Here is a 25979-nt window from a genome sequence, read left to right on the forward strand (position 1 = left end):
AGTACTAAGTACTCTAAATGTCCTCTCACTCATAAACCAAACATCCAACTTCTAATAAAGGAAGGAGATGTAACTTGTGTGGAGTCACAAGAAACTACAGTTATTTTCATATTACAAACGGGATGTTGTTCCTCAAGGGATGATATCAACACAGTCAAATCCTCAGCCCATTGTTCCCTCAGTGGCTCCACAGGATCAACAGTGGAAAAACACGTGAAAACAGCATCTCACATGGACCCAAAGCAAGACCGGCAGGTCGTCTCCTCGAAGGCTAAATACAGGCGTGCTGAGGTTTAGAGGGATAAGCCTGATCAAATCCTTCTAGAATGATCTTTGACATCGTCTACCCAGTAGGATGAACCACCTGGAGGGAGCGGGGGGGAACAAGGACAATTGGAATCAGGTAGGGGAGGAGGTGCTGGCCTGACGGAAAAGTTTGGCCGACCTTTTCCACTGACCACGTGTCTGGTAAGAGGAGGATGTGGGGATTAGAGACGGAGGTATAAAAGCACACCGCAGACGACATTCTGCACAAACTCAACAAGGAGACAGAAGCAGCTCTGAGAAGAGATCTTCAGTGGCCTCTTGGGATACCTGTGACAACAGGTAAGAACTCACTCAAACCATACTGCTGCGCATACTTACTGACTTGACTTAAAAATGATTCAACCTTACAGCCTACCCTAATGAGAACAGCTGCTGCTAGTACAACTTACAGAGTTTGCATGGTTGTGTATAATAGTAGTTACTACTGTGGACTGGTTTTGGATCGAATGAGTTACACTGAACTAGTTAAGAGAAGAGAATGCAGACTTTTATGTTAAGAACGGCCTTAATGTAAATATGCATGTGTGCACTGTGAGCTACAACTTTAAACTGATACAAGGAACAAGTTGAATGACTGAATGACAGGAGCAAGAGGTCTGCGCACGAGTGAGAAGGAAGAAAAGAAAAATGATGGTCAACTACGACATTACTACTTACTCCATGCCAGCAAAGTTGGTAGATGTTGCAATGTAACTGGTTAAAAAGTGGATAAAAAAAATGACAAATTGTAGTTTGAAGTACAGACGTAGGCAAGATGAGAAACGCAAAAGCAACAAAACGGAGACTGACTGAATGGTGATGAACAATGTGCCTGAGCGGAGACTTGAAGGAGAGAACAGGTGTGTGTTAAGAGGATTGACTTCAACAGTCACAGCAACAGATGGCTGACAACAAGTGGGTCAGCCTCTCTGCTGCACCTCAGATCTCTCCACATGAGAGCAGACAGATAGACCCTCCGCATGAGGTTTAGATCTGCTGCTGCTGCGGACATGCGTGAGATACATAACGTACAGAAACCAGGGTGTTTTCCACCTCTGTCAGATTTCCCTAACAGGCTTAGTGATGTTAGGAGTTGGCTGAACGCGGGGGTCAGAGGTACAGCTTAGCGAGGATTCTGCTAAAGATCAGGGTTGGGATGAGAACAAGAGGTACAGCTGACACAGAGGACAACACCATGACGCGTGTTTGATACCTACTGGTAGTGCAGCCTCAGGAGATTAGTAGGAAACCTGTGTGAATTCAACGAAAGTATGACAGAAATCTAATTTACAGTTATCTTAAACTACCAAAAGTCATCGGAAGTTAAAGTTCCAGATTTAGCAGAAGAGGTCGCCTTCCAATCTCACTTCCCTGCTGTCCAGGAAGGGCAATTAGTCCGCAGCAGATCACAGCAGGATTAGAGATAATCGGGATGTTTAAACTAATCTCCATAATCTACACTGATTGGCATTAAGGGGCTAGACGGATTAATAGAGGGCAGCAGAGAGGGGCGGGGGGGGGAGAGAGAGGACAAAAGGCAAGAAGTCAGAGGAAGAAAATGCACATGTGATGACACAAAATGTCTTCTGTCCTTCAGTCATCCTCAGCAGAAATGAACAGCGCCCCCCCTGCAGGAAGCGCCCTGGCCCCTGGTGGTTCCACTGGCCCCACCACACCCAAGAAGGGACCACCCAAGTTCAAGCAGAGGCAGACCCGCACATTCAAGAGCAAGGCCCCCAAGCCAGGCCAGAAGGGGTAAAAAAAAAACAACCTTTATACTTATCAATGTTTAGAACAACCAAATGATCACACACCAGGAGCTGACCACTCCCCTCTTCGCTTGTTCTTCCCCAGCTTTGGTGACGATATCCCCGGCATGGAGGGTCTTGGCACAGACATCACAGTGGTGTGCCCATGGGAGGCCTTCGGCGACATGGAGCTCAGCGACTTGGCCAAATACGGCATCATCTAAACCTGCTGCCTCCTGCCTACCTTGCCTGCCTGCACCTCTCCTCCGTCTTACCCGCTCCTCCCTTACTTCCATCCACCTCGGCTCGGCACGCCATGATAAGGCTGCCGGCGCCCCCCCTAATGCCCTCTCGTCTATCTACCTCAGGCTTCACTCCACTAAGTGGAAGGAAAGCATAATGATGCTGTTATTTTTATATTATTATTATTATTATTATATGATAATGTTATGTATGTATATATATATACACTTGAAATGAGAAGACGAGAAACAGAACTCCTCATACCCTTCTCCCTTTCCCTTCATCGACCTACAACAGCCCACTCCTGCCCTCTCCCCCCTCCTCACTCGGACCTCCCTCTCCCCCTCCTCGACCACGGCAATGGACGCAAGCAAAACACTAGTTAAGACTAGCCTGTGTTTGCTTCTAGCTGTCTATGAAAATGTAAATATTTTGCTCTCAGTTATGAACCTTTTGACCTCGTCTTCCGTCCTACCTTTTATATTTCCTCCATTTGTCTTTTTTTTCTTTTGGTATTGTACTTTCTTGTCCTTGTGCGCAAAGTTACTGTGAACACCCAGGGATGCATGTAGTGGTGACAACTGCGATGCGCTTTCACTTGATGATGGAGGATGAACTCCCTTTTGTCCCATCTCTCTCTCTCTCTCCTCGCTGCTATCTGAACCTCCCTAGAGAAAAACAGAGGCATGTTTAAATATATTTTGTGTTGAAAGCACAATACCACAGGATGTGTGAACTGGAATGTCCTGTTAGCCACAATAAAATGTGATTATTTTAAGTACTCTTGCTGCCCGCCTCCTTTATTTCTGTTACACTTAATGAGAGCTGAAAAAAGCACGGAAGCCTTGAAATGAACTGCAAGTAAGAAAAAAACTGCCAAACAAAGGGAAACAAGAAACAGTTATGAATTGAAATCATTAATAAGGACCTTGGATGAGAAACAAAATAACTCCAGCAGCTCTCTGACTCAAATTGATGACATCTCCTTCTGTGTCTTAACTACAGTGCAGTCCGAGTAGTCTAATAATAATTACTGCCAATTTTAAAGCTTCCTGAAATTAACACACTCCCACAAGGCTTTTTGTTGGGAAATGGAAAACAAATCATGGTGTTGGCTTTTTGCAAATATAACAAGAAACTGTGTTCTTTCTCATCTCATAAGGAAAGTAAATGGTCCAGCTCGCAGGACAAATTAAAGTCAATCCCTTGCTACGTTCAAATAGTAACAGACAATATATGGAATAATATAACCCTTTTGTACTGATGAATACACCTTAAATACTGTGTCTCCACTGGATGGGGAACCTAGAGGGCAATTTTTATCTAGGGGCATCAAATAGGGCAATCACCCTCACTAGCAGTTCTGTGAGGCTGCATTTAGAAACAACTTCGCTCTGAGCTAATGCTGACATTAGCATGCTAACATGCGGACATGGACGATGCGTACACTCTGATATTTTGTAGCGGTTACGCCAGCATGTAACAATTTGTCGGGTTTCCATAAACTTTATATTCATGTGCATTTTAAGGTGTCACATTATAAAATGCCAAATTCAGAAAAACACCCGGAATTTTGCAGAAACAAAAGTTTTGGGCTAGCTGTAGGTGTTTTTTCCCTTTTTTAGAAAAAGAGTCAGTGTTCTTAACAGGAGACAACTTTTCCAGGTAAGACCTGATGTTGCAAACATTCAACTCACATGAACGACGAAGAGAGTTTATTGGCAATTGACAATTAGAAAAAAAAATATATAGTTTTATCTAACATGGTCATGTAGCACGTTGTTAGCGTGCTAACATTTTATCAGCTTCAAACACCACGCACAGCTGAGGCTCATGGGAATGGAAGAAAGTCATTTTACAGGCATCTGGTCAAGAACCAAAGTAAGCTAATGAACGGTTTGAGGTGGTGATTCTACATAAGAGGTCAGGGGTTCACCAAAGTTCATCCTAATTAGAACATGGAAACCTTTTCCCATAGCAATCCATCCTGTAGTGTTGAGACATCATTTGAGGGTTCATCATTTGGAGACCATGAATGCATGTACAGAATTAAATCCAGCCTATAGTTGTGCAGATATTTCAGATTGGACCAGATTGGTGAACCAACAGACTGGCAGCCAACAGACATCAGACCTATGCTGCTAGCGTGGCTAAAAAAGAGCTAACAGACGAACGGGCTGGGAAATTTAAGATTTTAATCTGCAAAGTTCACCGCGGAAACACGATCACTTGGCTTCTGTCACCATCACTGTTCACCAACAACTTTTCCCAGGTGTTGCTGTGGTCTCTCTATCCAAATAATGACCTGCTATCAACACTGAGTCTCCGTGCGCGAGTGTTTCCACTCTTTCCATTACAGCTCAGTCCAATGACAGAGACAGGGAGCTGTGATTGTGTGGTTGCTTTGAGGATACTTAAAATAAATGATGTCATGCTTGGATTCCTCTGGCATTAAGTGACACATCTGGCAGACTTAAGGTTTTATGCTAACCCTACCCTACCCTAAGCCTTCAGTATTATTATACAATACTAAATATAGTATGTAATCAAATTCTATTTACATATGACAACAGTTTATATGCACACATTCTGCTCCTGCAACAATAAAGCTTGATGATTAAAAAGATAAAGCTTTGTCACTCTGTGTTTCACTCCACTCGAGTAAATTTGGAGTTACTTAAGGTTCAACTGAACACACCCTAGAAACTTTGTACTTGTACAGGCATGAGTTGAGGCGTTGCGTATGGGCTTGTAAAAGACAACAGCCGAAAGCTGAATTCATGACACAACCCCCCCTGCAGCTAAACTCACCGATCCCAAATGTTGTTGCTGTGATTTCCCAGTAACTAAGGTGACGGTTGATCCTGTTCTCTATCCTGCTGACACTGGGGTGAGTCAGTTAGACTCTCACCAAAAGCCCTTTGCAACAACGTGCGCCTCACCATTTTCTGAGCATCTCTGTCACATGACAGAATAGCTCAGACTTGTTCCAGATACTCCAAATAAAGCACACGTTATCTAGAAAGGAGATGCAAATTCATATGGGTAAGGGAATCATACACAGGGAGGAGTGAACTCGCTCTCTCCCTCCCTGCGTGTGTGTGTTTGCATGTGCCATCACCTCCAGGTGTCTGAGCCCCACCTATTGTTTGAGGGAGGGACGCAGAGGGAAAGCGAGACAGGAGGGGTCAGACAGGGAGGTATGAGTAGGGGTGCAGGTTTCTCTGCTCTTGCCCGTCCCCGTTGATGCAAGGTGAAAACACTTCGCTCTCCGAGTGGCTCCAGACCTCAGCGACTCCATCGCCTCCCACTCCGTCCTGTTTACCTTGGGCCGGCAGAGCTATGGCGTCAGGATAGGAGGTGCGTGGGCTCCAAATTTGTGCTTCTGGACAATCTTCAAATCAAGACTTTTGCAGTGGGATTTAGATGTGGAATTGGGAAAGTCTTCAAGGATAAAAGGTAAGTTCCCCTGTTTTTACAAAGGTTGGGTCCAGCTCCGGAGTTGGCTTCTCATTGTGAGGTGTTGCTTGAACATTTCAACTCTTGGTCACTAAACTTGACAGCTATACATCTTTGTAATACTCAGTAACATTACCTTCCATTACTGTTCTTCCATTACCTGAATTAATGTGCCATCTCTGTTGTCAGTTTCATCTCCCGTGTCCGTATTAAGACTGTATGATCTCCTGGTCGATTATACAAATGAAGGCCAGCGGTAGGGCAAACTTGAGGGCCTGGGTCACATTAAGCAGGCGATAAGCCTACTAAAGGTCATATTTGAATCTGCAGCCGTAACAAAGGCTCTATTATGGGCTGCAGGAAGTGGCACTCACCTATCAGGAGTGAATATCTCTCATCTCCAGTCTGTGCCGCATGTGAACCCAATGTGCCTGTCCCTGTTGGGCTGTGGCAGCAGAACACTTCCATTTCTTTTTTGCCATTCTGTCCCAACCTCACCTTCATGTTACTGTTGTTTTCTCCTCCATTCTCAGCCCTGCCAACACACTGCTCGGCCTTGTTCTGGCATGTTTACGCACTCCCTCCCCCTGCTCTCGTCACTCTCACTGTCAATCCGCTCTCCCATTTTTCTTTCTTTTGTGCTGTGACCTCTGTCTTCTCCCGTCTTCCATTCCATCCTGCTCGTTCTGCGCTGCCAGTCAGTACATTCAGGAAGTATTTTCGGGGAAACTTGCGCTGCCGTTTGATGGTGCTGCCTTCAAAGGTGCATGTGAAGTATTTTGTGCTGAGATGTGCTTTTCATTTCAGGAGAAAAGACCTTCGATATCAAAGGACTCTTAAAAAGGAAGGACTGAATCCCCGGGTGGATCGCTAAAATGAATATGGTCTTTTTATCCAAGAAACACAAATCCCTTTTCCCCCTCCTCCTCCTCCTCTATGTCCCTCTCATCTGTCTATGCCAGCCGACCAACAGCAGTTCAAACAATACCACAACCAACACCCCAACCACTTCCTCGAATGGGACTTCCCTGAAGGGCGTGCCAGGCTGTAACAAAAGACTGAACCCCATCTACAGGTACCTGTGTGACCGTCGGGCAGCGTGGGGTATCGTCCTCGAGACCCTGGCCTCTTCAGGCTTCCTGTTGAGCATGGGTCTCCTGTTAGCCCTGCTGCTCTGGTCCTTGTGGATCTGTATTGCTTCCAAGCAGCGCAGCAGCATTGGAGGCACGGTGGCCTCCATGTCCATGTTTTTGGTTGCCACAGCTGGGATCTTTGCCATCACCTTCTCCTTCATCATCCGTCTCACCGAACAGACATGCCCTACCAGGATCTTCCTCTTCGGCGTGCTCTTCTCCCTGGCCTTCTCCTGCCTGCTGGCTCGCTGCCTCGCTCTGCTAGGCTTTGCAGCAGCCCGGGGCTGGGGGGAGCCGGCCGTGGCCCTGGGGCTCTTCGTCGTGCAGGTTATCATCGCTACGCAGTGGCTGATCCTCGTGTTGGTGCGGGACAAGAACTACTGCGAGTACAGCCAGGAGGAATTTGTCATGCTGCAGATCTACGTGCTCTGCATCCTGGCTATCAGCTTGTTCCTGTCCCTGCACTTCCTGTGCCGCTCCTGCTTCACGTACAGCTACAGCTACTCAGGGGCCGCCCGCCAGCATGGGAGGGCACAGGCCACGCTGCTCTGCCTCACATTGTTGCTCTCTGCCTCCATCTGGGTGGTGTGGATCGCTATGCTCACCAGGGGAAACCCTGAGTTGGACCATCGGCCACATTGGGATGACCCAGTGCTTAGCATCGCCTTGGTGGCAAATGGCTGGGTGTTACTGATGGGGCACGGGCTGTCCCAGGTCGCATTCCTCTGCAGGGGGGAGGCCAAGTCGAAGGACATCCCTCTGAGCTTTGCAGGCTGGACCAGCCCCAGTGCTGATATCCCAGGACTGAACAGTCCGAAGGAAGGGAAAGAAAACGGAAGCTTTGAGTCAGAGGGTGAGAACAAGAGAGGTGAGAAGCTGTCCTCAGTAGCCAAACTAAGTGCTAATTGAAATGTTGTCAATCATGCTTAAGCGCAAAGACAGACAAGGACAAGAGCTGCAACTAACAATTATTTTCAATATTTTATTAATCTGCTAATTAATCTACTGTGTCTTGGTAGTTAGTAAATAGGGAAAAATGTAATTACAATTTCAAAGAAAACCAGAGCCATTAAATATTTACATTTGAGCAGTCAGAACTAGTGCCCAGTCAGCACTTTCTTCCTCAAAATATTAATTGATTAAGGGACTAAGGAACGTGACCAAAAGCTCAAAGTGTCAACATGGCCTCTAAATTCCCAGTATGATCCCAATGCCCTCGAGCATCAGTCGGATTTGCCGCAACAAGTATGAACCACGGATGCCCCACCTCACAAACCCCAGGACTAACAGGATCCACCCCGAGGTCCTGTGTCCATGCCTCGAACGGTCACAGCCAAGTCCGATCTGTGGTGGGGCCACCAAATATAGTAGCTGCTGGAGGTCAGGTCAGCATCTTGAGCTTTTTGCCACATTCCTCTAGCAATTCCTGAACAATGTTTGGCAGGGTGAGAGACCTGTCCTGCTTGACAGGCCACTGCAATCGGAGTGAGCTGTTGCCATCTCCAACAGTGTTTGAGTCAGTGGTTTGTATCCATTTGACATCCACATTAATGCCAGGTTTCCCAACAGACTGCTGCATTGTAACAAGTCAATCAATGATTTTCACTCCACCTGGAAGTCTTTTTAATGTTGTGACTTATTGATTCATCAATCATTTAAACACCAATTCATCTTAGAGCAATAGTAACACTTAATGGAAAAGTTCTTTGGACTGTCACATCATTACAGATGAATACCACCATAATGATGGCTCTATAAAGTTGTGGCGTGGGAAGCAGCACTTTAAAATGTGCACAAACCAGCATGTATGAACCAACGAATGATGAACACGTCTTCAGTTACATTGATAAAATGTAATATTCAAAAATAGATGAGGAACAATGCGGAAAATCATAACCAACGCTTAAAACAGACAATCTGTACTGATAAAGAGGAACAGTGGTCACTAGTGATCATCACCCTGACAAGAGGGTAATGTTAGCTCATCTATTTGCAAATCGTCCACTGAGTGCGACTATAAGAAAGAGCAATGTGGTCAAAATGAACAACAAAATTGTAGTAAAGAAGCTAACAGAATCACAGCAGCAGGCCACAACGGTCAGAAAAGCTGACAAGCCAATTGACTCTACTGTCATTTAGGCTTACACCTACATTTTTGCCAAAAGTTTGCTAACGCTAGCTAACATTAGCCACCATAAGCTAACGGTCATACCAGACCAATTTCACACATTAGTGTATTAAATTGAGCCCTAGTGTTGGTTTGAATCCCAACTTTTCATTTGTAAGGGGAAGCCTGTTACGTAAGTATAAGTATTTTTTGTCCACCTATCGTACAAATAAAGCTATAATGTGTAATTCCAATATAAGACTACAACTAGGCCTCGTCATGAGTGATATATGATGGACGAGCTGAACTGTTACCTGATAAGAGCGTACGTTAGCTCACCTCAGAGTTTCTACTTAATGACACTAAATAACGGGTGTAACCACCACAAACAATTGCAGAATAATAGTAAATGATAAAACAGAATCACAGTAGCACACAAGCACATGCAGAAAAGCTCACAGACTGACTCTACAGTCAGCTTTTTCTGTCAAAAGTTTGCTTATGTTAGCTAAGATTAGCAGCCATAAGCTTACAGCTATACCAGACCAAGTAAGGCTAACGCAGCACCACCTGCTTTACAAATAATACACCTGAAATGTATTATGTTAGGCTAAATGCTATCTGACGCTTACAAACTAAATCCGGCCAGCAAGTCAGGAGGAGCAGGGAGCTGTGTCCAACATTACAAAACTGATTCCAGCATCAGTCAGCTCAGCTCTCTCTGTGATGAACAGCATAACATGAAGCAATAATTAGCTAACTGTATCATGTGTCTCCCTTAAGGCAGGAGAGCGGAGCAATCGCTGCGATCACCCTACGAGTCAGAATTCTCCATGACAGTGAGTAATACAAACCATTAGGACCCTCTGCAGTTAAGCACCGTGACCTTTCAGCACCCGGGGGCGATTATGGCATAAGTCGTAAAGCACAGTTTATCGTGATCAACCATGTGATTACATGTTTCTGTGTGTTTCAGGAAATCGACCCTGACAAAGACTTCACCATCCCTCGCCCTCAGACCACCAACTACAGAGAACCTTACGACGACTATTACGGAAACGATTAAAATCACACACGCGCCAAAACCAAAGCCGAGGGTGACCCCACCCGCACTAATCTGTACTTGGCACAAAAAAAGTGTCTCTTCTGTTTCATTTTTTTTTTTGTGCAAATGTAAATATATTCATCTAGTTTTATAAGAAATGTTATTTCAAATCTGCCACGAAGAGGCTAAAATCCTCCACCCCAAAAAGAAGAAGGAAAATGAAAAAAGAAAAGAAAAAGAGAGCAAGGGGTATGACTCATGTGCTCGTGTTTCATCATGATCGAGGCTGGATGGGTTCAGGTAGTCAGGCTTTCTTCTGGGAGGAAAATCCACATCACAAATGCTGAGTGGAAGTCTCTATGGTAGTGTGTCTGTGTGTGTGTGTGTGTGTGTGTGTGTGCAACTCTGAGATGGTATATAATAGCCCTGAGGTGATAGAAGAGGCGTGAAACCGTCACTCTGAAGGTGCCAAACTGCTGAGCAGAGCAGAGGCATCTGTGAGCGGTGGAGAGGAGGGATAACAGGGAGAGGAGAGGAATGGGGGAGATTAGATGAAATGAGACGAGACAAGAAGAGGGTAGGACAGGAGACGTGTCAGCACCGTGGGAGGCTCGTGCCATCACTGATTAACATCTTCATATTCAAAGTTGCATTACAGTTCTCTCGGTGATGCGGCGCCAAAAAAAAAAAAAAAGGGATGTGTGTCTGAGTGCGTAGACAGATAAACAAATCTCTCCTGCGATGCATATTCTCAGAAATTCTCAAATAAAACTTCATCTGATAAAGCCCAGATTTGTTTGTCTTCTTCTCGAGGCTGAACCTTTGTACCTCGCACTCACACTCTGCACAGATCTCTCTCAACCCGATTCAGAGGCGCGTCTCCAGCCAGCCTCCTGGTAAGCCAGAGGATTAACCACACAGCGAGCAGCACCACAGTCTGGCCACCAGGGGGCAGTGTCGAGGCGTAAGCCAGCCAGACGGGATGAGACGGGACTAGTCAGAAGTGGCTGCCACGCTCAAGGGAAGATGGTTTAGCAGCAGCATGATCGTATATAATGTGTGATATGACTACGATCGTACAGTTTGTCATTTGATCATTCACACACACTAGATTAGCGACAGCGTTTAACAACATCAGCCGTCGACAGTTTCAGAGTCGGTCGATATCCAGCGGTGACTCCGCCATCCACAAAAGGTCAACTCCTCGCGTCAGTTGATGCCATCTTCACACACAACCCTTCTCATCAGACGGCCTTCAATCTATTCTTCCAATTAGCCCGACTTCAATTACTCAGAGAGAGCATGCCATCAAATTGGCAATTGGCCTCTTGTGCATTAGAGCAATTAGCAGGGATATGAGGTTTCCCGCCACATCCAACCCATTTACGGCCATTAAGCGCGGATGCAATTAAAGATTGTTCCAGATTGTTCCCCCATGGCAGCGATGAGAAAGTTGGAGGTGGCAGAGGAGCTTAACGCACGGTAGACGCGGTCAACGTGACCCAGCCGAGCAGTATTGCCTCCATCAATCATCTGACTCACTCCGGCTTACTGGGAGGGGAAAGTTTGCGCGAGGGCTGAGAAGTGATTCGTGGTTGCAATCGTTGGTCGCTTTAAAGTTAATATTCCAATATTAATGAGGTAATAATACGAAATATAATTCCCCCCCCCCCCAAAAAAAAAAACAAGCTGTTTTTAGAGGAAGATATGATCCCCAGAACACTGTGTGGAGTTAGAAAGGTGGCAGGGCCCGCCAAATATAAACAAACTAAAAAGGTCAGTTTCTTTATTATTCTTTCTTTTTTATTATTTATTATAGTCACAAAAATGAAGAGTTTATTTATTTGTTTAGGCATCTTTCTCTTCTGATTAAAATGTATTTACGAAACTACATAGTGCACCTTTAATCAGAAAGTTCTCCATTATCTCCTCCTGGTTGCAGGCTTTTATACTATTTTAGGGCAGCCTCTCTCCTGATTGGATAATGTTGTTCCAGCTGAACAGTGGAAAGAAAATGATAAGCTTTAGACAATCGTGGGAAGGAAATGCCAGAATGGAATCAGCCTGGGTACTGCGCTCAAACACTGCTGTACGTGCGAGTGCGTCGGTGCACAATGTCAGATGGTGAGGAATGAGCATTCAAAGACCGATTTAAAAACCAAACAGTTTATTTATTATATACATTCAATAATAATGAAGAGAATAAACAGAAGGCAGACACAAGGATGGCAAAATAAAACATTGTGAGAAAATACATGTCACTTATTGAAAAAAAACAAAATAAATCACTTGGATAAATGAGCTTTTAAGAGCATGTGGCGTTCAAAAAAAAAAAAAAAAAAAAAAAAAATCCACATGCAGATTCAAACTCATTTATTAAATCCCTGTACAAAAAGAAAACCTCCCACTGGGTTGACTTGAGCACAGTGCAGGGAGTCGGGGTCAGCGGCTGAGGAGAACTTTTTTTGCTTCTGTGTCGCTCCGGCGCGCACCTCTGCTGCGCTGACTCCGATTAGAAGAGACAGGAAGGAGCAGGAGTGAGCCCACAGGGGTCAGCGCAGCTGCTCGACAACGATCGCAACACCTCGACGAGAGCCTCTGCCAGCTGAATGAGGCGGGGATGATGCTAAATGAGCATCTCGTGTGGGCAGATGCAGAACAATACTCTGTGGAAGCCTTGGAGGAGGCTGCCAGGTCCCCAGCATCGTCTCTGCGTGGACTTAAGGTCAAATTATCACGTAATTTTTACATTTTTTGACTGTCATTATAAAAGCAAACCACGGGGGTCCGGACATACCAAATTAAACTTTACACATCTGATACGACTGGTGATTACCACGAAGACCACGGAGGCACAGAGCACAGATAACCCAGATTATTCAAGCGGACCCAGAAAGCGACTGTGGGTCCCACTCGCTCCTTCTCCCCTCATCACTCCTGTCTCCTCTCATCACAGCCACATCCGAGCTCTTTCCTCCTCCCGCCATGTAAACACCCCACCCTCCTCCTCCTCCTCCTCCTCCTCCTTAATCTTCCTCCTCCAGCACTATGATTTGAATTCATGCACAAATAAAAAGATTCTGACTTGACGACCCTTACCCTCTCGCACAAAAGCATGCATAGCAACACTTCTGATAATACTTGTGAGGAATAATAAGACAAAAAAAAAATCATAATTAAAAGAGGTAATGCGCGTCAAAGAAATACTCGTTGGACCTACTGCACAGTTTTCACAATCATACAAAACAACATTACCCCTCCTCACACTGTCCGCTCCACCCTGAGCGCACTGTACCCCCTGAAAAGTGTTTTTTTTGTTTTTTTTTTAAAGACAGCAGGGGACGTTGTTATCCTGTCAGCTAATGATTAATGGCTCAGCTGCTCACCTTCACCATCACCAGCCACGATTTTCCCTGGACTAACCGCCCACACATTGTTTCATTGTTAAAAAAAAAAAAAAAAGACAAAGGTGGCCTCCGCTGGGCCGACATTGTGTGGACGTCTCCCTCGCCTGTAATTTGGCCCTACTGAATCCCCGTCATCTCTCTGCATATCCCTCATGACTCCCATCTGCTCTGATTTCCCTTGTCTGCAGCAAACACCTCTGCATCTACAGCATGTTTACTGAAAAAAAAAAAAAAAAGAACCGGATAAATTAGTGTGTGGACTGAATTTAACCGAGCATGGTAGTGTTTGTTTGCCGCAACTGTTTTTTTAATGTCTCTTTGCAGACGCTGCTGAAAAATACAGCTTCAACCCACCAGATATAAAACAAAACAAAAAAAAACAAACAAAAAAAAAAAAAAAAAAATAATATATATATATATATATATATATATATATATATATATATATATATATATATATATATATATAAAACAAAGGCAAAAAGAAAAAGAAAAAACAACCACAAAAATCAGAAATACATCAGGACCAAAAATGTGCTTTCTTCAGAAAATCTTTGGAACCAAAAAAGGCAAATAATAGCAATAAGAACACAATGAGAGTATATGGAGATGTGATACATACAGGACAGAGACCTGGTCTAGAAAGATTCTGGCTGCCAGTCGTTTCATGATGCCTTCAGACAGTCTGGTGAGGAGAATTTAAAAACTATCTGGAGTGAACGGCCCCAGAGAGCGTGATGAAGGGTTTAAAATGACAAAATGGTGCCGACTAACAGTGTGTGTGGCGTTCTGTCACATTAAAAACAATGAATATAAATAGAAAGCGTTTCAGTTGTCATTACTTCATTACATGTCTGCTATCTCTACGTTTTGACTGTGTTCTAATCTGAGCTGTTCCGTTAGGATCCGCAGCTCTGCCGAGCTGAGATCAGACACCGTTTCCACGCACAGAGCTCGGGCACAGAGCAGCCCTGCCTGAAGCCTGCAGGCGTTAATACATCTCAATTGGCCGGGAGGGATTCCCATTTGGCTGACTGGCAGACGATTTGTTTCCCATGTGGGCGTTCCCGCCTCAAATCTGCCTCTTTTTTCATTACTTTTTGCTAAATCTAGTTGTGTTCGACGGGTTCTTTGTCCATCTGACCCGTTGTTTCACTGCATCGCAGCTACAGCTGGAATGTCTGACGGTTCAGGAGACAGGGAGAAATGAAGCGAGTCCTTTTTTGGAAGAGCACTGTGAGCCTTATGGGGGAGGTGAACTCTGAAAATGGGCATGCGTACGGGGTCAGCTCAAAGCTGAACATCTTAGTGCTGCAGTAATAAACGGAATATGTGCAGAAGTGAAAGGATCTGTCAATGAAAGTAACGGACATTTTTCTATGCAGCTTCAAAACAAAACAGACGAGAGAATAAACTGAGGTAACGCAGAAAAAAACAAAGTCACTTGTTTTTGTTTCCTTGTCGTTTTCACACTTTTTTCATTTCCTTATTTTTTTTTTAACATTAGTTTCCTTGTGTTTCCTTTTACACTTGGGGGAGGGCGAAAAATATTGGAAAAGGACAAAAACGAGACTTATTCCCATGCTGTGTTGTTTAGAGTTTGTGGTTTCTGTCGGTCAGATGTCTGGAGTTCCCTCCAGCTGAACGTTCAGTATTCCAGCTTTACAAAATACCAAGAATAGTTCCTACATCTTCTGTGTTGAGCAGTCCAACTTGATTCATGTTTTCAAAATTAAACCACAATGCTAAACCAGAGGGACGACTCCATTAAAATGTAGTGTTTAAAAACTAAAGTACCTTTTCTTTTCTTTTTTATATGCTGTGGCATCATTCTGTGCACTAAAGGAAAATGTAGAGAAAACAGTAAGTGTGCGTGTGTGTGTATATAGGTGTAATTAGGTCTTATAGGGCAGTGGATATACTGTAAGTTCAGAGACTTGTAGGAAAAAGAAAAGGTTTGTAGTGTGCAGGATCACACAGGAACAGCAGTCTCTCTTCTCCCAGCTCCTGTAGTGTTTCTAAGAAAACGTCCCAAATTGCGCCCCCGTAGTTCAAAGTAGCAGGCTCCAGCGTTTTACGTGGGACACACTCGTGGCAGTTTTGTCATTGTTTCCATTTCAGCGACAGACAGAAGAGTACAGAAACCGAGTTCGAGTTGATGATGTGGCAAAATGACCTCTCTCGCCACAAAAATGAGAAGAAGAAAAAGGAAAAAAAAAAAAGAGGAAAAACAAAACACATGAGTTGTCACTAGAGTCCGCCTGCAGAAAAATGGAGGGGAGCTGCTGCCAAACAAAGAGCTTGAAAAGGGGTTTTGGAGCGATGGGAAATTCCTTGGGTGTGATTTGTGGTTTTTTTAGTAAGGAGCAAACCTGCTGTATCCCGCCCGGTATAAGCTGGCCTGAAAGAGACAGAAGGGACACGCGGTCACAGCCATGTATAATTGTTCCGAGTTCATTCTCTAACTCTAGAATCCCGCAAATGATACATTCATTGAGCCAAAACTGCAAATGTGTACCGACATTAATTCATACTGTTTCAGGGATACGTCCCACTGTGTATCCAAAGACGAGCTAACATTAGCAACCCTGTGCATCTACCAAAGGTAATAAAGACATGACTGCATCTTTTTAAAACTTCTCCTTTAAATATACAACTAACGGATGGTGTCTTGTAGAGTTTGTGTCAGTTTTCTCACCATGGCTCCGACTCCGTAAGCAGCAGCAGCTGGACTTAAAGCATGGTAGGGATCTGTAGTGTACACCCGGCCGTAACTAGCAACACAAGAACAACATACAAGAAGTCACTCGTTTGAGTAAAAAAAAAAAGGCACATTTACCAAAAAATCATTTGGAGTATACAGCGGACACGGATGTAAACATGCAGGTTTCAAACTTTTAACAACACTCAGCTTTGGAAATACTTTAGAAGAAGGAAAAGCATTCATCACATTTGTTTGATTTGATATATACACACAGAATGTGTCCCAAAAAACGGTAAACTCATCATTTTTTATCTCTGTTCCAGACTAGAGGCTTTTTATTAAGTCCAAATAAAGGCCTTTTCTAAAGCTGCTTCTAGAGTGTGAGAATGTTCCTGTCACTTCAACGATCTTTGTATCATTTTCAATGGCGATATATTGGTGATAATGCTGCGGAGCTGTTATTCACCTGGATTTGCGGGGATTTCAACAGAAGATGTCACTGCCATATCATAATGATGTGGTGCAGTTCTATTTTTTGCCAAAAAAAGGGTGAGAAGAGGATACGACCAAAACGACCTTGAAACACAAGCTGTTTCACAAGTCGAGTTAAACGAAAGGTTTTTTAAGAATTAGATGGCAGAGTGTTGACATGACTCTGGGTGACTAACACCTAATGTTAACAAAAACTTTTACCGCTTTCACACTGGCCAAAAAACACAGCAACATCCATCAACATTGTCTTCAATAGGAACGGCTATAATCGGCATTCATCCCCACATCAAATGACTGCAATAGTCGGAGGTGTTTGTGGGCTCCAGCTCGAGCGGTCTGTGATGGAAATGTGACACTTTTTCCGAAGCATCATTCAGTCGGAGTTGAGTTTGAAGGAGAGACTCAAGTAAAAAAGAAACCACCGTAACGTTGTCTCTGCTGCTTTCTGCTGTTGCCTGTTTTTGCGCGTTTGTGACGGGGAACATGACACACAAGAAGTAAAAACAAAAAAAAGAAAAGCAAACTCATCCTACGGCAAATGGGAGAAGAGTCAGACAAATATTTTAAGTAGGTTTACCTTGGTTAAAGAACCTGCACATACCTGCTAATCTGTTTAAAAATTGTCTTTGTCTATTTACGAGAAAACTCTGCAGGGTACCTTTAGAACTAGTGTACACATTATGTCACTGTTTTGTGGTGTCTAACATGCAGCTGGCACAGAACAAGTCTTCATCTAATCACATTCAATTGTCACCATGTTGCCACACAGGTACATTCTACCTTTGCATGGTCAAAGACTTGCTGGCTTTCACCATCATCTCATCCACCTGTTAGAGTTATTGAACATAAATGTCATATGGGTGTATTCATCCTGCAGCTCTGAATTCCTCTTTACACTGTCCTCTGTACTGACCTCAGATACTACAGTCCACCTTTACAGTCTGCACCACAGCACTTCAGTTGTACAGTGCACTGTGTGTGTGTGTGTGTTCATTGGTGTATGCCCTGCTTTGTCCTCACCTGTCACTGTAGGCGGCAGCTGCGGCGGTTGCTCCGGTTACGGCCGCAGGCTGAGCGTAGCGATAGGCGGCGGCGGCGGCAGCAGCAGCAGGGTAGCCTCCCTAGAGACGCACACACAGGCACACACACACGCACAATAGAACTTACTCACATGGCCGTTAGGAAGGAGACACCTGGGTTAAGGTGTAAACAGAGATGGAATATACTGACATTTTATTCTAAGGAGCATCTCATATTTAGGACTTCTTTACAAAACGGGCCTTATTTGGTTAACTCTGAAGAAATTCTGCAAATATTACAAGATGATGACTGTATATTTTCTGTCATTTTAGAGGCAAAATTCTAAGGTACAAGACAGCATAAACTTTAAGAAATAATTTGATTAACTTGTGCTTTATATAAAAAAGGTATATTAAGGTAAGCGTCAGGTAATAGGTATTAGGGCCCTTACAAGATCAAAACAACAATATCAAAAAGACTATCATAGCATTAATAACAGCATCATAACAATGTTTCTTTTTAGATTAGAAGACATTTCTAAGCATTTACAATGACTGCTAAAAACCTTATGATAATAATGGCATATTAATTATCATAATTGTTTATTATTCATTTCTTTATCCTTTACTGCGCTTTTAATGAATACTTTATTATGCATCTTATTAGTTATTGCTATTGTAAAAAGCTATGAGAAACTCAAGGTTTTTTTAACGTCCTTAAGCATCTATAAACTGTTAACAAGTAGCTAATACTGTGAGTGCTTACAAATGTTTATATCTAAAAATAAATAGTTAATTGTGCTTTTATTATGACTTATATAGTCGCATTATTGTTAATTAGCTTCCTACACAGATTTATAAGGGCCTTATTACCCATTAATTGACACTTTAAAAAGGACTTTAATGGATAAATTCATTTCTACTAACCCCCATGCAGATGGAAAGTTGAGATAACTTTTGTAGTACACATAACATTTTTTGAGATTCAGAGAAAATAAGTGTTCTCCTAAGCAAGTGAAGTAGATGTGGAATTGTTTAAAATTAAAAAAAAAAAAAAGAAAAGAAAAATAACCCTAAAATGGCATTAGTTACCATCCATACAGCTTGTCCAGTGCCATGTGTACGTCTTCGGAAGCCCCAAGAACCCCCAAATTAATTTAAAAAGATGTTATTTACACCCACTTCAGATGGGGTTGCTAACACTATTATCTTAGCTGCTACACTACAGATTTCAGCTTAAAAAGCTTGTAAATAACATATTTTCAAATCAATTTGGGATCACCTGCTTTCTGGAAAACTTGAATTATGCTGTATGGAGCCATTTTAGGTGTTTTTCTCCCCCCCCGTTTTAAAACAAGTCCCCATCCACTGCAGTTGTTTGGAGGGTGCTGCAGCACTGTTTTGCTGTGAAGCTTCAGAAATGTTTTGTGGAATACAAAACTTTACATTCAGTGAAAATTAACCTTTACCTAACATTTAAAGTAACCTTTCCTCACACACTGTAAACTATATGACCAAACCTTTTTTCATACATACACATTTAAAAACGAAATAGGGTACATGGCAGTATATTCCATTTCTGTAGGGGGAAAGGAAGACGTGGCTTGGTGTTGGATGTGGAACAAGAGTGCTTTATCAGTGAGACAGAGAGGGGAAATTGAACTGTCGAGGTGAAGTTAGATTGTATTATTACCACTACAGGAGAGGGGGGGGGTTATAAAAAACAACACAGTGGAAGACAAAATGTTCACACAGTTGAGGCCATGTAGAAACCTCACTGTCTGGTCAGGACAGAAGACTCAAGTAATGATATGACAAGAGACGTCTACAGTCTGAGGACACTGAAGGTTATTAAAGTCAGAGGTTCTACTGGAGACATATCTGTGACAAAATCTGCCTTGGTTATTGTTATTATTTATGATTTTTCAAATGAATTCGGAGAAAGAAAAGACAGGAAGATGGGGGGAAAATAAAGTCGCACACACAAACACACCCACGCAGGCCTACACTGACTAAAAACAATCATCTCCTCGCACTGACACGGCATGCACGACCCAAATTAAAAGTTCAACACAACACCACTGCATTTGAACCTGAATCAGAACAGAGCACAGCAAAGCACGACAGAAACGCCCCGCGGCATTCTCCGAGACGCCCGCAGGACACGGAGCAGAGGCGAAAGGGGGGGGGGGGGGGGTTAGAAGGCCTTCTGGGTGAGTGGTGGGAAAGGTAATACAGTATGTCAGCATGCAGCAGCTGATCAGCACATGCTTCCATAATCATCCTGGGAGGGGGTCGGGGTGGTTAATTCAGGAAGAGACCGTGTTCTCCGTATCTCACATCTCAGGCTAACAGTACGAAACGAAATGATGCAAGAAACCTGAAGTTTATTCATAAGCAATCGTCGTTGAATCCAATTTGAAAATATATGCTGACATTTTTTCTCCTTTTTTTTTTTTTTTATGGAAACAATTTTTTTTTCTCTGAAAATAGCCAAGCAGACAAAAGAGACCAGGTTCTCTTTTGAACAAACTGGTAAGAAAAAAAAAACAGGACACTCAGTCCGATTTAGTAGTTTAGTAAACAAACAAACAAACAAAGCCCCTCCCCACAATCGAAAAAAGTGCACATTTCAGTGAGTTAGTAGAAAACTAAAGCAAAATTCAAAACAGTGGTGATTTCTTTTTTCATCAACTAAAAGAAAACATGTTCCAGATCAGATCAGAAGATGTTTCATAAGATCAGAGGAGGTAGTACAGTAAAACAATGCACACACTGTGGGTTTGGTGTTGAGTTGACCCTACCTGAGGCAATCTGGGACTAAGGACTGAGTCCTGAAACACTAGTCTATAGAGAGAACAGAAACAACCGTTGTCAACCTGGATACACACACACGCACAGACACTCTTGATCGCACGCACACACTCTTGACACCACATCCGCCCACAGAGCAGCCTTTATAGTGGTGTCATTAAGATTTCACAGCTCTCCGTTTGATTTTTAAATCAATACAACCGAGTTGAACCGAGCTGCGTTAAATTGTACAATAAGGGAGGTTTCTGTCACAACAACAAATACACCTGAGGCAAAAACCCAGCTTCTGTAATGGAGGATCTTGTGTCCACATGCTTCAAGTGGTGCGTTGTGTTTCCTCACTGTGGGCTCATTCACCTTTATGCAGGCAGCTCTGTGCAGCGCATGACCGGACGCAACATGCAGAATCACCCCCAGAGGTAAAAAAAAAAAAGAGCAGGAGAAAGCCGTGAGGGGAGGGGACAGAGAGGCTGTGTTGTTGGGTGGGTGGTGAGTTTACTTACATACAAGTCTGCAGCTCCGTAAAACCCATCCTGATACACCACGCTGAGAGAAGAAGAAGAAGAACGGGGGAGGGAGGGAGGGGGAGAGGACGGTGTAGTGGCGAGGGGAGGGGTGCAAACGGAGTGGTGCACAGTCCCAAAACCAGATGAATGTCACAACACAACACAAAAGAGGAGAAGAAAGAGAGAGAAAGAGAGAGAGAGAGAGGGAGAAAGTAGTTATTTCACACCCATGCAGCATGCAGAGGAAATACAACTTCCATTTAAGCTCCACAACTGAAACTAAAACATTAAACAATAGACTCTTGGGGCTAATAGATAAAGTTCACTGAACTGAAATGAGACCATAAACTGCTATCGCTCCCCAGATACAACAAAACCAAAGCAGTAAAGGTTACCCTGAACGGATCGTTTCATAAGGAGAGTTGTAGCTTTGCAGTGGAGCAGATATGGAGGAGGGTATTTCCTGCAGACCCCCAATTCCATCTTGTTTAGCTTTATTTGAATGTCATCACAGTAAGCAGCCGCAGGGCCATTAACCAATCAATTCTGCTTTGATCTCAGTATCAACGCAGTCACAACCCCATTAGCCAATCATAACAGCACAGCAACGACATGCACAGTAACACATACTGAGGGGACATAAAAACACATCGCAGTAAACGTGAATAATTTGGAGCAAATCTGTGTGCAGGGTGACTGCTTCTGCATAATGACTGAATGTGTGTGTGCGTGTGTTTATTCAAATCGGCTGGTGGTGGTATCTGTGTGTTTATTCAAATCAGCTTTCAATGGTGCAATCCCATCAGTGCGTCATACTCTGCTGAATAGCTGGTGAAATGGCTGACGATGTGCCAGTTGGACCGCTGAAGAGAGCGGAGTGTGAATAATGTTTGAGCACGATGAGTTTATGAGCACAGCTGTGCTAAACAGAGACCTGGTCAAATAGAATCTGGAAAATGATTTGGGAAATGGCATTCGCGCGCTGTTCCTCAATAGGTTTACCAGGCGCTGAACAAAACGATTGATCTCGACTTTGTGTTCCTAAAATGTTATATAAAGCAGATCTGGGACAGCTGCAAAGCAAGTCAACAGCTCTGGTTTATAACCGCCGTGTCTGTCTTACCCAGGGTAGGCAGGAATGGCAGGCTGAGGCACAGCAGCCCGCACTGCACTGTAGACGGGCCGGCCTCGGCCCCTGAGGTGGGCGCCACGGAACGCTGCTGCTGCTGTAGTGGCTGCGGCTGCTGCAGAAGGGTAGGGAAACCCTGGCACTGATGGAGGAGGAAGAGGGGAGGGGAGAGGAAGATAGCAGAAGATTCAGGGAGAGAAGATAAAGATGAAGGGAGGATGGGACAATGTGAACAGAGCAAATAGGGAGCAGGACCACGATGAATAAAGGAGAAAGGAAAGCGCATAGAGAGACGGGGAATAATCCAGCTATCGCCCTGAGGACTCGATATTAATAAAAGTGTCAGGGAGGAGAAATGCTGGGCAAGCAGCGCATTAATATAAATTAAAGATTGGAATGTGACTGAAATTCAAAGTCGGCTTTAGAGACAGACATTTGTGTGGGTGAAAGAAAGAGAGAGAGTGGCCTTACCTGCATAGATCTCAGGTCCGTACACGGCCCCCACCATAGGACTCAATTTCCACCCCGCTGAGAGTCACACACAGAAGAAGGAACCTCTCATTAATATTTACAAAGACCACAGGATCCTATATGCCTGCTACAATTGAATATCGTAATATTATATAACAATGTTTTTTACATACAAACACATTTCGATAAACCATTAGCACTGTCATTCACAGTTATTCAACTTTATTGTTGGCATTCATAGTTCACCAGGTGCTTAAAGAGCAGAGCAAGAGCAACTAATTGAGTCCTCCCAACAGACCACTGCCTTGTTTTCAAAAGACCGATTCCCTCTGCAAGACTGACTCCAAACTGCATTACAATATGTGTGCTGTGTGTTCACTTGTAAACAGACAGTATGAATGACAGATGAATAGTAGGGATACTGGTTGACTTGGTCAGATAGAACATTTTAGAATTTATAGGCAGTATAGAAACATTTAATAGATGGTCTATGACACACTATAATATAGCTGTAAGCAACAGAGTGATACACATAATGTAATAATGTGAATTTTTCTGTTGTGCATTCAGGTGAGATGATCTGGATGACTATTATTATTATGTCAACCAACATCGTGGACGGTATGACACTGAAACTGCCAAAATCAAAAAAAAATTAATTCATATGACATAAAAAGGAGCACTATGTAGTTTTGGAGAAGAATACAAACTCACATTTTTTTTATATCTACAATATGAATGAAGTAATAACAAGAACTCAACAAAAAAGAGCACTGTTTGAAGCTAGAAAAGTGGCAGGGTCCGCCAAATATAAACACAGTAAAACAGAATGATAACTTTATTATTTCCGTACCATCTCCCCTTTGCATTTCCTCCGTAATTACTTCCACGGATCTATTTATTTCTGTACTCTCTCTTAAAATTTCCTAGTGCATCTATTCATTTCTTTATTTTAGATTTTGGCAGGTTCAGCCCACCACAGGGCTGGTAGGTGGTGGCAAAATTAGAACGATAAAAAAAGATAAACTGCAAAGGAGTGGTTTGCTGTTGGCCTTACATAATGTGGTCTGCAGGGAGGGAACACTGTGGCTGTATTGTGTCTCTGTTTTAGCTTATTAAGGCAGGCTGTGGATCATTGTTGGTGTGTGCCAGTGTGGTTACCATAAGGCAGTGTGCTGAGAGCTTCTCCATTAGGGTAGGGGCTGACCATTTTCTTGTTCGTCATCACCCTGGCAGTGGCGTTATTCACCTGGAGGCGGAGGAGCAGACGGTCAAAGACACAGACAGAGCAACTCTGAACAGGAAACTAAAAGAAAGCACAGACTCAAACACAAGGCCATGGCTGGTATTCAGTATACTGATTTATGCTTTATACAGTACAATTACAGTCAACATGTCTGCTGTTGTTTGTTGGTTTTCGCTTGCTTTTTATCCTACTGGTTCATCTCTGTAAGTCACAATGTAATTGTCTGTGTACATTTACTGCTAGTGGGTCATTAAAAGTGAATACTATTATTTGGACTATAATCAGTCCGTTACATAACCTTGTCATTATCGTGAAAATGCACACTTTCTCACACTTGAGCTCTTTAAAGTTAGCTGCTGGATGTGACTATGCAGTAACATCAAGTGGTTCTTATCTGAATTCAGTTTCTCTCTGTTGATGTCGCGTAAAATACCTCACACATTGTTGTAATAAATCTACATCTAAATGAAAAATAGTGATAAACTGTAACCAAATGAACAATATAAATGTAAATGTCACTTGTGTATATTTAGCCATGGCTGCTAACTCTTCCAGTGCTTCATGTTAGTGAGCATGTTTGTATGTAAAATCCGGTGAGGGCTGTTAGGGGGGGGGAGGGCGGTTTTAGTCATCATGCAATTAAAAGTAAGTTGCCCGGTAGGGATTTGGCGATTCATGGTGAAGGGCTGCCATGGGCGACATTGGTTATGTTGCTGCTTTGGCTAAACATAAAGGGGAAGGTGGGGACAAGCAAAAGAGACTGAGCAGCACTTTTTCTTGCATGCACAGGTGAAAATATTGTGGATTTTTTAAGGGGTGGGTGTGTGTGTGTGTGTATGTGTGTGTGTGTATGTGTGTGTGTGTGTGTATGTTCTGTGCATGCCGGCTGACATTTCAGTCTAATGCTTGGGCTTTTTTCGAGATGGCTGATAATCTCCTCTCTGAGATTCAAAGGCTCACACCCCGCTCCCTTGATCTATCCTCATCTCCCTTTGATGGGCTTTAAGAGAAGGAGATTGTAGCTCTGACTGTCCCGAGTTCTGCATTCTGACTTGTGTGGCGAGCTAAAGATTAATGACCTTTTGGCAAGATGAGGGGAGAGTGTGTGTGTGAGACAAAGATGGAGAGAGAGTAGGGAATCAGAGTGCTTGTGTGCGCATACACGCCTGCACTCCCATTTAGGAGACCATTAAGGCCTAGACTGCCACTCGCGTTGCCTCTCTCAGTGAGTCATGTTCTTTATCTGCAGAGCTTCATTCAAATGGAAATGAGGTTTACCTCATTTTTCCCTCATTGCAAATTATTCCATTGGCCTACCCTGACTTGTTGACTGACGCAATAGTCCGCAGGTGTGAGAGTAGAGACATTTTGAAATGTAAATCGAGTTAATTAATTGAATTAATGTTAACATTTCTTTATATCAGAGTGAAATTTTGTTCAAACTTGTACAAAGTTTTATGTTAATGACACTGAAGAACATCTTGACGTTTGTCTGAGTGTGTGTGTACTGTATATACACCTGTGGTTGTGTCATGTGCAATCAATTAAAATTGGTTTGACAGGAACACATGCAAATCAACAGAATATGGAAGGCGAATCTCAAAGAGTTCACGATTAATAAAACATTCAGCCTTTCTCATCCCACTTTTGCCCTCCCTGAACAATAAATCTGGACAAAATGAAGTCACATTTCCATATGAAACCAAACTTGTGGGGTTTACATACCTAAAAAAATATAGATATATATAGAAAAAAAATAATCATACAAGGGAGAGAAAGAGGGGGTGCAAAAACATTTGTTTGACAAAATTAATAATTATATAACACAGAGAGTACACGCAGCCAAATATGGGCGCATCACATGACCAAGAGTGAGTAACAAACCAAAAAATTAAACAAAACCAAAAAAATAGTTCAGCCAATCAGCAAGCGTCGGATGCAGCATAGAGACCAATCAAAACAATCGCAGCACTCCCACATCGAACACACACACGAGACAAAGATGGGACAGATACGTTAGGAGGAAGGGATGCAGGTGAGAAGTAAAGAGACAGAGCCAGTCCATATACAAACACAGGAGAACGTAAAGATGGAGTTAAGAGATAGAGAAACAAAGGGAGAATGTTTACATGAGCAACACAAAAAACTAA

At 43.2% G+C, this 25979-nt stretch overlaps 3 protein-coding genes across 7 annotated transcripts in view; 2 read left to right on the forward strand and 1 right to left on the reverse strand.

The window, feature by feature from the left end:
• Nucleotides 1-476: 476 nt before the first annotated feature.
• Nucleotides 477-3078, forward strand: pde6hb (phosphodiesterase 6H, cGMP-specific, cone, gamma, paralog b). Its single transcript, XM_030406490.1, has 3 exons — nucleotides 477-606; nucleotides 1904-2061; nucleotides 2161-3078. The coding sequence occupies exons 2-3, from the start codon at nucleotides 1919-1921 to the stop codon at nucleotides 2276-2278; spliced, it is 261 nt and encodes an 86-aa protein (XP_030262350.1). The 5' UTR covers nucleotides 477-606; nucleotides 1904-1918; the 3' UTR covers nucleotides 2279-3078.
• A 2249-nt stretch (nucleotides 3079-5327) lies between these two features.
• Nucleotides 5328-10831, forward strand: LOC115574904 (retinoic acid-induced protein 3). Of its 2 annotated transcripts, XM_030406563.1 has the most exons (4): nucleotides 5338-5756; nucleotides 6564-7757; nucleotides 9780-9835; nucleotides 9973-10831. In XM_030406563.1, exons 2-4 carry the CDS (start codon nucleotides 6632-6634, stop codon nucleotides 10060-10062), a joined length of 1272 nt encoding a protein of 423 aa, XP_030262423.1. In that variant the 5' UTR covers nucleotides 5338-5756; nucleotides 6564-6631; the 3' UTR covers nucleotides 10063-10831. The 2 variants fall into 2 exon arrangements, with proteins under 2 accessions (XP_030262424.1, XP_030262423.1); XM_030406564.1 differs by lacking the exon at nucleotides 9780-9835 and having other exon boundaries at nucleotides 5328-5756.
• Nucleotides 10832-13986: 3155 nt separating this feature from the next.
• LOC115575196 (RNA binding protein fox-1 homolog 2-like) overlaps nucleotides 13987-25979 on the reverse strand; it is a 49220-nt gene continuing 37227 nt past the window's right edge. For 2 of the 4 annotated variants that reach the window (XM_030407071.1, XM_030407073.1), the window contains 7 exons: nucleotides 23745-23832; nucleotides 22584-22640; nucleotides 22107-22254; nucleotides 20981-21023; nucleotides 17665-17765; nucleotides 16147-16222; nucleotides 13987-15849 (listed from right to left, as the gene is read on the reverse strand). In XM_030407071.1, coding sequence (XP_030262931.1) covers nucleotides 15805-15849; nucleotides 16147-16222; nucleotides 17665-17765; nucleotides 20981-21023; nucleotides 22107-22254; nucleotides 22584-22640; nucleotides 23745-23832 — 558 coding nt within the window. In that variant the 3' untranslated portion in view covers nucleotides 13987-15804. Of the gene's footprint in view, nucleotides 15850-16146; nucleotides 16223-17664; nucleotides 17766-20467; nucleotides 20511-20980; nucleotides 21024-22106; nucleotides 22255-22583; nucleotides 22641-23744; nucleotides 23833-25979 lie in introns of those variants that run through there. The other 2 variants (XM_030407072.1, XR_003982642.1) reach the window with 2 other exon arrangements.

Source organism: Sparus aurata, chromosome 23 (assembly GCF_900880675.1).
Source record: "Sparus aurata chromosome 23, fSpaAur1.1, whole genome shotgun sequence".
NCBI lineage: Eukaryota > Metazoa > Chordata > Actinopteri > Spariformes > Sparidae > Sparus > Sparus aurata.

What these genes read in the sequence shown, in the direction of transcription:
- pde6hb (XM_030406490.1), top strand. Translation starts at nt 1,919, where the DNA reads ATGAACAGCGCCCCCCCTGCAGGAAGCGCCCTGGCCCCTGGTGGTTCC. An exon ending in CCCAAGCCAGGCCAGAAGGG is followed by an intron (nt 2,062 to 2,160) that starts GTAAAAAAAAAA and finishes GTTCTTCCCCAG; the next exon opens with CTTTGGTGACGATATCCCCG.
- LOC115574904 (XM_030406563.1), top strand. Translation starts at nt 6,632, where the DNA reads ATGAATATGGTCTTTTTATCCAAGAAACACAAATCCCTTTTCCCCCTC. An exon ending in AGAGGGTGAGAACAAGAGAG is followed by an intron (nt 7,758 to 9,779) that starts GTGAGAAGCTGT and finishes GTCTCCCTTAAG; the next exon opens with GCAGGAGAGCGGAGCAATCG. An exon ending in AGTCAGAATTCTCCATGACA is followed by an intron (nt 9,836 to 9,972) that starts GTGAGTAATACA and finishes TGTGTGTTTCAG; the next exon opens with GAAATCGACCCTGACAAAGA.